At 40.1% G+C, this 12,869-nt stretch overlaps 2 protein-coding genes across 3 annotated transcripts; one reads left to right on the top strand and one right to left on the bottom strand.

Annotated features, from left to right (window-relative positions):
• Nucleotides 1-201: 201 nt before the first annotated feature.
• Nucleotides 202-4,720, bottom strand: hmox1a (heme oxygenase 1a). Its single transcript, XM_081609699.1, has 7 exons — nt 4,295-4,720; nt 2,962-3,082; nt 2,827-2,876; nt 2,602-2,713; nt 2,284-2,499; nt 1,030-1,302; nt 202-856 (listed from the first exon to the last, which is right to left on the bottom strand). Exons 3-7 carry the CDS (start codon nt 2,874-2,876, stop codon nt 695-697), a joined length of 813 nt encoding a protein of 270 aa, XP_081465825.1. The 5' UTR covers nt 2,962-3,082; nt 4,295-4,720; the 3' UTR covers nt 202-694.
• On the top strand, nt 4,173-12,691 carry foxred2 (FAD-dependent oxidoreductase domain containing 2). Of its 2 annotated transcripts, XM_081609689.1 has the most exons (11): nt 4,173-4,330; nt 6,069-6,286; nt 6,403-6,708; nt 6,846-7,097; nt 7,305-7,619; nt 7,713-7,879; nt 8,104-8,269; nt 9,285-9,511; nt 9,592-9,762; nt 10,830-10,900; nt 11,049-12,691. In XM_081609689.1, exons 2-10 carry the CDS (start codon nt 6,072-6,074, stop codon nt 10,865-10,867), a joined length of 1,857 nt encoding a protein of 618 aa, XP_081465815.1. In that variant the 5' UTR covers nt 4,173-4,330; nt 6,069-6,071; the 3' UTR covers nt 10,868-10,900; nt 11,049-12,691. The 2 variants fall into 2 exon arrangements, with proteins under 2 accessions (XP_081465815.1, XP_081465814.1); XM_081609688.1 differs by lacking the exon at nt 10,830-10,900.
• Nucleotides 12,692-12,869: the final 178 nt, after the last annotated feature.

Genomic DNA, 12,869 nt, shown 5'->3' with positions numbered 1-12,869 from the left:
TTTTAAAAAAATTGCTTTTACAAAAGAATAATAATCAAAAATTTTCACAATTATTTCAAAAAACAGATTTGTGCAACATAATGAATAAAAAATATGTAGTGTAAAATAAGTGCAAAAATATTAATTTCTAATAAAACCTAATAAAATTTATTAGAGGTCCAGCCAACAAGTGCTAGTAGTCTGTCAATGAGTGCAGTAAAAAGTGCATGACACCATTTTTATTTTAACATTTTTATTTTAAACTAATTTCAAAACCATAAATCATTTATTACATTTCAGTTATACACTACTTTATTGATTAATTACATTAAATCCCAACAAAAAACATTAGTTTGTTTACAAGAAGACAAATTTAAAGTTTGAAAGACAATCACACCCTTTGTAAAGTACATTGTACATGGCAAGAAGTTTCTGTTCCGTTTAAGTTTCATAAAAACTTCCATCATTTTTTCACCTGCTTAACGATAAACAAAATTTGTATGAAATCTGTATATCTTTATAGATCCAAAACATAAAAAGGGCCTTAATAAAAGAGGAAAAAAAATCCAGATTTGTGGGCGTCAAATCTTTTGACTTGTGGTCAGGGCCCAAACAAAGTCATTTTAAGGGCCAAAAGTGGCCCCCCAGCCACACTTTGGACACCGTAACGTGTGTAAAGTGCTCTGTGTGCATACTGAGTATAAAATCCACATTTCTACTTCCCATACATTGCAGCCCCAACAGTTGCCAGGGCAACACACAGTCCCACTGCGAGCTGCAGGACGGGAGATGCTGTGAACCTGGCGGCTCCCACGCCGCTCTTTGATTGGTCCGTTTCTGCGGTGATGCTCAGCATTTTCTGCAAGTCATCAAAAACCTAATAGGGAAAAGGAAAAAAAAAAAAACATGTTTTGGTCAAATCACCAAGTTTCAACATGCTTGCTCTGCAAACATACAGTTTCAGTTCCCGTTTCGGCTGGACGCGGAGGGAGTTTATTGCGCTCTCACTGGGCGGTCACCGACCTCTGACCCAGAATCTTGTTCCCTCACCTGAATGTTCAGCTCGAAAGCTTCCACCGCCTCCTCCAGCACGGCCGCCTTCTCCTCCTCGGTCAGCTCCACGCTGTTCATGCGGCTCCTGTACAGCTGCTTGAAGCGATTGGGGCTGCTCACGCTGGGGAAGGAGAAGAACGACAGTCCCTCTGTGCTGCTCAGCCTCAGAGATTTCTGGGTGATTTTCCCCAACACCTGACCCCCAGACAGGTCGCCGAGGTAGCGGGTGTAGGCGTGGGCGATGAGCAGCTCAGGCTTCTCCTGGCCAATCTGAGAAATGACCCAAAGAAGAGCTTCTAAAGTCAGTTTGTTGAGAATGCAGATAATAATGGGGTTTTCTTTCTTCATATTGGTTGATGTGGTTCTCTGCAAGGGGCGGCACAGATTAGGGGGCAACACAAGGATGACTCATCCTTCATGGTTGAGTCATGGTGCTTAAGTTCGCTGTTTTGGTTAGCTAGTAGCAGGTTTTGATTTTGGAAAAACTGTTTGTTGACTTGGCTACTGAACAAAAAAAAAAAGAAAAGAAAAAAGTTTCATCATTCACTCCGTGAATACGCATGATTGTGAACTGTAGCTGCGTTTCCATTACAAATGTGTCCAAAACTTTTTCGATATTTTGTCAATAATGCTAATGCTGCTAATTTTTCAATTGCTGTTTTCCATTAAATAAGAAATGCAAATAAAATTGCTCTTGTATACGCTTGTTTCTGTGATGAGTTTTAAAAATCATGCTGGTGACGATCAAGGAGGTGAGTGGCTACAAATAAGCGGTTTGCTGCCATTTCTGCGTCAAGCAAAAAAAAAATGTTTCCATTGCCTTTTTTGCGAAATACACAAATTTTGATACGAAACTTTTCATAAAAAAAAAAAAAAAGTTTTATTCTAAGCTAGCATGTTTCCATTTAGCTACTTTGTTTTTCTAATTCCAATTCGTGCAATTTTATGGTGAAGGGAAACGCAGCTAATGTTAACATCGCGCTGTTAGGATCACAAACTGCTAACGATGCTGAGGTTGGTCTGTGTTTCAAGGAAGTTAAGGGCCGTTTGCTTTTTAAGGTTTATGAGCTTTAACATTTACGAAACCTTCATGGTATTAGTGAAACTCCTAAACATTATTTAAACATGAAAACAACAATTTATAGACTGCTCACCTCAGCACTACCATACTCAGATTGTGTTTGTAGAAATAAATATGGACAGGGGGGCTGAAGGGGGGCTGACCACTGACCACAGAACAGTTTCACCCACCTTTCTCAGTCTCTGTTTGTATCTTTGCGTGGCTGCGGGGACAATCACTCTCTTCTCCCAATCCTGGCCAAAAAAATACTCCAGATCGTTTTCCAGCGACTCCAAGCGAGCCAGTTCCTGAGGGAAGTAAATGGGCGCCACGGCGGGATGAGAGGAATTCCTGTCCAGCTCTTCTTCTAGAGCTTTGTAGATCTCGTAGAGGGAACACAGCAGGACCTGGTGTGGTACATTAGAGGGATACACACTTATTAAAGATAATATGGGGGAAAAAAATTTCATAGAAGAAAAAAAAAAATCTTTTGAGTATAATCACCACACCTTGTATTGTTGCAGAGTAATCTGTCCCTTCTGGTAGCTGAGCATCAGCTGTGTGTTTTCAGCTCTGATGTGGTTTTCCTTGGTGGCGGCTTTGATTTGCTCGGATAAGTCGCTGAAGACAGCCGGCACACAAAATGTCGTTTTTAAAAAAAATCTTTTTCATTACACCACTGGAAAAACGACGTTTTTAAAATCTCGTCAAGCAATCAACTCAAAGGTTCATACCTGCCGGCTTCACCCGAGTCGCCTTTCCTTGAGCTCTTCAGCGTCTCCATCTACGCAGATGACATTAAACTCTTTATGCGGCTTGTTCAAAGCATCATTAAAGCAACACCAATCGGTTGAACAGATTGTACTTACGTTTGGTAATTTGTAGTCCTCAGTCCTGCCTGTACAAGCGGAAGTTGTCTCTTCTTTGCGAAGGCTCCAGTCTGGCCTCTCGGTTCCCTGCCGCCTCTTTTATACCGTCCTGGTGTCGTAGCTGTGGAGTCAAACGGGAAGTGTGAGCGCTGTGTCATGGTTCTGAACCAGCAGCAGCTTAACGTGACAAGGCAAACTTAAATACAAGCCGGCAAAAACTGTGAAACATGATGAGGCAAAACTCAAAAGAGGGATGTTTGGAGTCACTCGTATTGCTCAAATCTACAAAAGTGCTTCGGTACAGTCGGTGTTCCAGAGGTGAGGTTCAAGTTTTTCTAGTTTTCTGTAATTTTTTAATTTCAGATTTCAACTTTAAAGTCTGATTTTTTGTTGTTGTTTTGTATAAACAACAACAAAAAAATTTCAAATTTTGTCTCATTACAGTCACAAACTCTAATGTATTTTGGGGGGATTTTATGAGACAGAGTAACACAGTTATGAAGTCGAAGTTTACTTTGCTTTAAACATTTTTCACAAGCAAGAATTGTAAAAAAAAAAAAAAAAAAAGGCATGGCTTGCATTTGTACTAAGTCTCTTTACTCTGAAACATCCAAATGAAAAAAATAAAGTCTGATGAAAAAATACATTGTTGAAAGAAAACCAAAAGTATTTGGGGTTCCATATTTTTAGCACAATTGCAGCTTCCATTACAAAAACACATGAACATACTTTTGAGACATATGGAACCCCATAAAAGACGTCCTATTTAAAATGTTATAATAATTCCCGTGACGGGCCTTAGCCGTCACGGGAGCTTCATAGCTAAACTTTTAACAAAACTATTTTACTTTATGTTGCTCAGCACAAATATCCATAATGAGCAGTGGACACTCTTCTCACTCTTCTTCTCTCTGTTAGTCACTAATCACAGTTTAACTATCACTACAGCTCTTATCAATTAACTTCACAAGACGTGGCTTAACAGAAAAGGGAGTCCATCAAAATGTAAAAGATTTCTTTAACATGCCATAGAGCGTGTCTGGAGTGTTGATGGAATAAAATCTGGAACGACAGTACTTTTATATAACTCCAACTTGCTTGTTACATGTCAGATACTCTGTATAAAGGGTCTCTTTAAGTGAATATGAAATATGACGCGCGCTCCACTGTTTTCTATGGTATTTCTCTGACCACGCCCCCTTCAGCAGGCAGCTCTCATTGGTTTCCTCCGGTTTTCATGGCCCCGGGTGGAAGACGGCTGCTGGTGGAAATTTACCGAGGACTGCACTCTCAAAGGCCTTATGATAGCAAACATGCTGCCGTTTCAACATACCTGATGTGGCGAGAGAGGCGCCAACCCATGTAGAAGGTGACGCTCTTTTCGTTAATCCTCCATCTTTGATTGATATGTGGCGCTAACAGCGGCGTCGCATCTGGCTGCATGCAGCAGCAGCGTCCGCATCCCCAGCAGGGAGACATAGCATCGGCTACGGGAGTGTTTCCCAACCCTGGTCCTCAAGGCACACTGCCCTGCTTGTTTTAGGCTTTTCCCTTGCTTCTGCACACATTAATTCAACTGTTGGCTGATTTTGTTGATTTGAAAACATCTGAATGCGGCATGTTGAAGCAGGGGAACATCTGAAAGGTGCAGGTCGGTGTGCCTTGAGGACCAGGGTTGGGGGAAACCAGGAGTTCATGGGCAGCTGGGGGATCCTGTCCACAGAAAGCTGCTGTTTGTTGAGCACTAAAAATATCACAGAAAACAAAACCAAACCAACCCCACTTGTATGAAAGCAGCTTTATATTGTCTGACTGTTTAGCCAGTGTCTAAAAAATACCCCACAAAATATGTCTAACATTTTTAAAACAAGTATCAGCATGTACAGTCATACTGAATAAATCAGAATATTATTGAAAAGTTTAAAAAAGTACAATTTTGTTTAATTACTTAGTTCCCTAATCGGATACTTTATAGATTAATTATTCACATCACTCATGTTTTCAAGTTTCATTATTTTTTGTGCATTCAGCTAATAAAGATGATAAAATCTCTATTTCAACCCTGTGCACAACAAATGTCAGCAACAAACAGGGAAAGAAAATAAAGACAGGAATAGTATTATTCCTGTTTATTATTGATTATTTAATCAAATGTATGAAAACATGTGATTTAAGATTGGAATATTACATCAGACTAATAAAAACGTTTTAAAAAATGTGAGCTTAATCAAAAAATGAGCTTAATATCTGCTTAAAGGTTGATATTTTTAAAAGGTGCTATTAATCTGACCAGATTTAGCATTTTTGTTCATTTTCCGATTAGCACTTTAGCCAACTTTGAAAACATTTAGCTTCTCCTAAATTAATGTTTATGGATACATTTTTTCTTTTATTTATCTGGCTGTTTTTGTTAACTGTCAATTGAATAAAGTCAAACGTGTGTTTTGAAGTTTTATCGACTGATTTTTTTCAAGTAGTTACATGTTTATATTCATAGTCTTATTTTGAAGTGAAGAGCATTTACACAGCATTTCTGTTTCCTCTCCTTATGTTCGCTCACTTTTCTCATTATCTTAAAGTAAGAAGCATACAGGAACAAAATAAACACCTAATAGTAGTGAAAAAGATATAAAATATATAAGGGCAGAGTAAAACATGTAAATTATAATATCAAAGTTAAAATTGATGCTGAAGGGTTATAGTCTTTCAAGGCCAGATATAATTTGAATTGAAGTTAGAGCCTTAGCTTTAGCACCCGCTTAATACCGTGTTGGTGTATCACTTTAGTGCTAGCAGAACTAGCACTAAAAGCAATAATCATAATGTTTATGATTATTGCTTTAAGGTTAGCAGCATAGCTAACTTTTTAGTTAGCGGAGCCCCGGTCTGTGCCTGGCAAACCAGCATTATGAGAATGCATATTCTAATTTATTGAATATGACTGGTGTCAAGTGAATTCTGTTAGCACTGTTAATATTGCATTAGTTCACAAATTAGTTTTTTGTATTTACCTCAGTTAAATGGAATTGCATTCAAGCCTTATCCTTTATCATACCCCACCCGCATCACACATTTTCCCAATGCCACTGTTCTTCCTGTCCCATCAGGTTATGGAGGCAAACCTTCTGCGTTTCATCCTTTTTACCCTGGTTGGCCTTGTCCTAACCTCCTTCAATGATCATCTCCACAATGCCTCCAGCCACTTCCAGTACTGTGTGCTCGGAGCCGGACCTGCTGGCCTGCAGATGGGGTTCTTCCTCTCCAAGGCAAAACGGGACTACATCATCCTGGAGAGGAACTCCGGTCCGGGCAGCTTCTTCAATAAGTGGGAAACCTTACAAGACTCTTACTTTGAACCAATCCATGAGAACGTGTCATATTCTAAAGCAAATCATTGTTTTTTTTTATTCTCTTTCTCTCTCTTGTTTTCTGTGTTTAAAGATATCCCAGGCACAGGAAGCTGATTAGCATTAACAAAATCCACACAGGAAGACACAACGCAGAGTTCAACCTGCGGCACGACTGGAACTCTCTGCTGAGCGACAAGCCGGACCTGCTGTTCAAAAGGGTGAGCGGGGAGTTCTACCCGCCGGCCGACGCCTTCCCTCTCTACCTGTTGGCGTTTGAGAGGGAGTTGGGGTTGAAGGTGAAATACGGCGTGGACGTCGGACGGATCAGGTCGGTGAGGTCAGCCACAGGAAGGAGCTACGTCCTCACCGATCAACATGCAGCGGATTACTCCTGCAGGTAACTTATAAGAAAAAGAGAAATTTTCTTATCGCGCTAAAGCCAAAATGTAGGGAATGTATTTTCTAAAAATATTGACACTGGAACTCAGTTTTCTTCTCAAATGAAAATCTTAAAGCCGTTCATTTCTGCTGCAGCATCCTCCTGGTGGCCACGGGCCTGTGGGTTCCTCAGGAGGTCGAGTTTTCCGGGTCGCACCTGGCCGAGGGCTACGAGTCCATCTCCACCAACCCTGACGACTACAAGGACCAGGCCGTGCTGATCCTGGGGAAAGGAAACTCCGCCTTCGAAACTGCCCAGAGCATCTTGGGGAGAGCGAGCCGGGTGCACATGCTCAGCTCCAGCACCGTCCGGCTGGCCTGGCAGACGCATTACGTTGGAGATCTTAGGTAAAGAAAGGTGTAAACACAGGAAAGGAGGGCTGCACCGATAGATCGGCTCAGATTTCAGGCGGGAGCGATGTGGGGTTAAAGTTTTATCGCGATACTTTGTGGTACTGTGGTGACAGCGATAAAAGTCACGACAAGGACTATTTACTATTGTGGTTGTTACATGACTGGAAAAAAACATACTTTTGCTTTGTTTAATCTTTCCAGGGCTGTTAATAACGAGGTATTAGACACATACCAGTTGAAATCCCTCGACGGTCTGGCAGAGGCTCGCTTGGAGGACGTAGTCATCACCAAACAGGAGGAAAGGGGAAGGAAGCAGTCAGGATTAAAGAATCCAGAGACGAGGGACAAGCTCTTTCTAAACTTAAGGCAGTTCAAGCAGAACGGTGACGAGGGGAAAGGATCCGACGAACCTCGGGACGAGCTTCCGGACCACATCGACAACTTTTCCCTGCGCAAACCCTATGACCGGGTGATCCGCTGCCTCGGTTTCAGGTTCAACTTCAGCATTTTCGACAGGTACAGATCCGGAGAACCTAGCTTCTTGGAGTACCCGTCGATTTATTCCTAAACAGCATCTTTTTTTCTTCTTCTTCTCATAAATCCCCTCAGGTCTGCACGGCCTCCGCCCAGCGAAAACGCGAAAGGGAGACTGCCGGGCGTGACAGCGTGGTATGAGGGGAAGAACACCCCCGGTTTGTTCCTGTTGGGAACCGCCTCTCACTCCAGAGACTACCGATCCTCCGCTGGGGGCTTCGTCCACGGATTCCGTTACACAGGTCAGAAAAAAGTTCAGAAACATTTTATCACAACCATTTGTGGTACTGTTGTTATAAGAAATTTCTAGGAATAAATGATAAACGATACGATAAAAGCCCAGTTCGGAACGTTTATTCCATTTTGCCGAAGCGAGCGGTTGTGATTGGTAGCGCCAAGCTGCAACAGTTCTGTCCCTTCACGACATTTAAATGCTCAAATAAGGCTCTTGACTTCGCCTTCTCAGCCCGAGCCGTTCACCGTGTGCTGGAATACCGTCACCATGGCAACAAGTGGCCGTCAACCAGACTTATGATGACGCAGCTGATGTCCTGGATCCTGAAGCGGGTCGGGGAGGCCTCCGGACCGTACCAAATGTTCGAGACGCTCGGGGATGTTATTCTTCTCCGAGGGTGAGGAGATGATTCCCTGATCGTTGTTTACTTGGCGGCCATTTTGCCATTAACCATGGAGCGGTTAACCTGCAAACATGGAAAAAGATGTCAGAATTGGCCAGAATAAACCAGTGAATTGAACAGTTCATGAGTTCATAGAAACGTTTGCTTGTATCTTGCTATTTGTACTACTGGGGGTTGAAACGATTAATCTGATTAATCATGATTAATCATGATTAGTCGACTACAGAAATAATCGCTATCTAATTTAGTAACCGATCTATCGCTAACTGGAGTATACAGACTCTAAAAAAGGCCATTTGCTGAAAGCAGAACCAAACTCAGAGAAGTTTATATATTTTACATTTAAGATGGGAAAAAAAAACATATTTGTCTGTAAATATGTTTCACCCAGGACTCCTCAAGTGGCAGTTTTAGTTCCACCAGGTTTGAAAATCTGTAAAAAAAAAAATAAAAAAATAAAATAAAATAAAATTCTCCTACTAAGGATCTTTTGCTATCTAATTATTAATCAGTTAATCCCAAAATTAATCAGCTTTAAATTTTCTGTTTATCACTTGTTCACTTATGAAAAACTTCCATTGCATTTTAGGCAGCAAAATGTTTATTTGCTTATTTAAAAAAGGAATTGAGTTCTTTATTTACAATTTTAATGTATTTCTAACATTAAAAAAAGATTAAATGAAAAATCGGCCAAATGTGGCAATTTTTTTTATCCGATTAATCTTCAGAAAAATTGACAGAATAATGTCACCTTCCTAACATAATGACCTAAATGTTTTTTTTTTCTTTTGCCTAAATCATCTTTGGTTAAAAAAAAAGACTCAGGCTACTGTTTTATAAAGCTGGTGATAATTAACTAAAATAATCATTACTTACAGCACTGCTTTCTACAAAAGTTCTTGTTTTAAATGTTCATACTCTTTATTTTTCAGACTAAAACGTATCGCGTGTCTTTAACGTGGCTCCTTTCTGCACTGTTGGCATGTCGCCTTGTTTCCTCGCCTTTTAGCTCCCACTGTGAGTACGTGGAAGAGTTTCTGCTCCAGGCCTTGCCCCGGTTCTCCTCTCTCTCTGGCCATGACATGTCCAGTCAGGGGCTGATAGTTCTGGTCATGCAGTACGGGAAGAGGAAGATAGACTACCTGGGGCTCGGCAGGTCAGAAACCGACTGGACCCAGGCTTGGAAATCCAACTTCCTCCACCCAGTTTTATACTACTACGACTCGCTCCCTACTGGTATGGATGCTGCCGTCGTGATGAGGCAGTGTAGTTCAAGAATTTGGGTTTATTTTGTCTTATTTTTGTCTCTTTCACAGAGCAGGACATGAAGACGCGTCCCCACGGCTGGCCTTTGCCGAGGCCGAAGGCGATTCATCACATGGTTGAGGACTTTCTCACAGAGTGGGACACTCCGCTGTCTCACATCCAGCCTCTGCGGCGCTTCCTGGAGCACTGCGTCCACTCCGACCTGAGGGCCTTCAGCACAGGTAGGTCTGTTCTTTAAACAGAGCGTATGATTTACCCCGAACTTTTCCTGGTATGATCAAAATCAACATTCCCACTATTTAGCTGAATGAAAATATTAGGGGCACACCGATTGTAGTTTTCCGGCCGATCGCTGATCTCTAAAAAGCCGATAAAGATTTTTTTTGGTGTAAAAAGTTGCTGAATGTAGCGACAAAGTTGCTAAATTAGCAGCAGTGAGGTGACTATTGTTTATTGCACATGTGCAGACATGTCAGAAGATAAGATCGCTAGACGAGAGGTTCCACGTCTAAGCTTTGGCTGATCACCAAGGAAATCTTTTACCAACGGCTGAGCGATATTTAAACTATTTTGGTTTTCGTCCTCCTCCGGCTGAAATGATTAATCGGATTAATCAATTATTGAATTAATTGCCAACTAATTTAATAACCAATTCATTTTTATGTGGACTCAAAAAAATGCCATTTACTGAAAGAACAAGACTCTCAGAAGTAATTAAGCCAAATATTTGGAAAAAAAATAAAAAATTAAAGAAATTTTACATTTAAGATCAAATGAAAAAAAACTTGTCTGTAAAAATGTTCTACCCAGAACTCCTCCCCCCTAGAAAATATTAAAATCACAACTTGTTGTGGTAGAATCACTCAAGTGGAAACCAAGATCTTTTCTATTAACTTAGAACAAAAATGTCCTCAATATGCTGAGTTCTTAAAAATTTCTAAGTGGGAATCTGGAAGACAAGAAAAGCAGTAACTATAAAAAAATGCACATGTTTCAAGGCTCAAATTATGAAAAGCAGAGCATGTATTGTTTCTTTATGTGCTTGTGTGCATTCAGTTTAATACAATTTAATGTAAGAGAGGATTCACAAAAAAATGTTAACTTAAGAAGACTACGACGGCATAGCAGGGCTGATGGGGGGGGGAAGGAGGAAAAAAACTCTGAAAATTTGAGATTAATTTCAGAACTTTTCTGGTGAACACAGACATGTTCTAGAATTTTCCCGATAGTTATAATAGAAGATTGTCACAGTTTTAGATGTCAACTGGTAAAGACTTTTTCCTCTAAGGAGCCTCAGCTGATGGCTGCAGCAACCCTTCTTCCTGAGGAAGTGTATAATACCTGAACTCCACCACAGAGGTTCACAGCACATCTTCCTGGCCTTGTGTAAACATTCAGTTAAGATTTCTGAGCCACACCTTCCAAAGGCAAACTCCTCAGCTCAGTTTCTCTTTAATCTTCTTTATAAGTTCCTCACCTTTGTTTGTTGTCTCCTCCTGCGTTCCAGAAAACTGTTTCCGCTCAGCTCTCACGCACCGTAAGCCGCCGCTGTTTTGTCAGCAGGGATATTTGACTCGGTAGGGCGTCGCACGGCGCAGCGTTCACCAGGTACCAGCCGGGCAAGTCACCACCGACGACGGGAGCAAACCCCGCTTTTCCAAGCCACCCGGCATCAGCTGGAGCGTCCGTGTCCTCTGGACGCTTGACCTCTGATTGTATTACCCACAAAATAATGTTTTGTACGTCGACGTATCATAGCCATTGTAGATGGAATATAAAAAATAAAGCAAAGGGTAAATTTCTGCCAAAAAAACTCTGAAATTTTGGGAGTAATCTCAGAAATTTTCTAGAAAAAATATTTGGAAATTTCTGTGTTTGAAGTTAAAAACTTGCGAGAACATTTTTTTAAATTTACAGTTTTCTTCTAGAAAATTTCTGAGTTTTTTTGGAGGAAATGTACTCTTCCCTTTCCTTTTCCATATCTACAACGGCTGAAATATGCCATAGTGCTTTTGCCATTTTCTCGGGAAGATCAAATATTTTATACTTATGCTAAAGTAATTTATCTTTACTGCAATCATGGGCATTTTTTTCAACTCAAAACTTAGTTTTTCTGAATTTTTGGGCAATGTTAGACTAAAACAAAAGTGGTTTTCCATTGAATCCTTGTTTTGCAAGGTGTTTTTTATGTCATAACCTGCTGGTTGTAAAGTTATTGCTGGTCACTGGAAGATGTTACTCGTTACTTGAAAGATTAGTTATGTTAAAATATTTGTTTTATACAATTGAGTTTCACAAATGTTGTTTTATTCATATTTTACCTGTGTTTAACATTCATAATATGGTATATAATGCTTTTTCAGTATTGACAAGCTATCATTGAGAGGCAGAATCACCTTTACAAACGCCAATTACCATGTTTTTTTTTTAATTAGTTTCATAATATTAAGAGCTGCACATACACATGCATGTGTTTCTTTTCTATTATGGCGGTTGGCAAGCAACTTTCAGGTGCATACCGCCACCTGCTGTACATGAGTGTGTAGCATCACTACATCGATTAAATTCTATTTTTTCATTAAATTACATTTTTTAGATAAATATTACAAATAAATAATAATAATAACAAATCTCTAAATATCCACTATGTTTCCTTCAATTCCCAGTATTCATTTAAGACTCCATTCCTGTCCTTACTATTTTCCTCAAGCTCTCCATTTCAGCCTCACACGTTTTTCAATTCATCATGTTCTACATTTTCTTTCTCCCACAACCATCACATTAATCATGAGTTTTTCTCCCAATTAGACATAAAATGTCATTTAAAATATATGACCTACTCTTAATCTCATCATTTCTTTCCTTCTACTTTTGACTAACATTGAGTTTTGTATTTTATATAAACTCCCTTCTTTCTTATCTTCATACACCTTCTTGTTGCCTTAGTTGTATTTCTTTAGTCTTAATTTCACTTCCCCTTTCCCAAACGGAATTGTAATTGCTATTGCCCCCTCTAAAGCCTTTTTAACTAAATTTATCTGCCTTTTTATTGCCTTTTTCACCTTCATCATGTGACGTACCAGACAGAACCAAATATCAGTGCCACCTTTGTATAACCTAAATAAATTGTGCTGGATTTCTAATACAAAATCTTTCCTATTATTTCCTTTTCCCTGAATTGTAAGAATGCTTTTTTATTGTACGTTTCAACTAAAACATCACCCATAATATGGCGGCGACGTTGACGTACAGACTTTTATCTCGCTACCATATTTTCAGCTTCTATTGGACGCTGATTGGTCCCCCACTGGTACCTTCTGATTGGCTG

This window comes from Poecilia reticulata, chromosome 8 (genome assembly GCF_904066995.2).
Source record: "Poecilia reticulata chromosome 8, P_reticulata-male-v2, whole genome shotgun sequence".
Classification (NCBI taxonomy): domain Eukaryota; kingdom Metazoa; phylum Chordata; class Actinopteri; order Cyprinodontiformes; family Poeciliidae; genus Poecilia; species Poecilia reticulata.
This window is presented reverse-complemented; position numbering and strand designations above follow the sequence as displayed.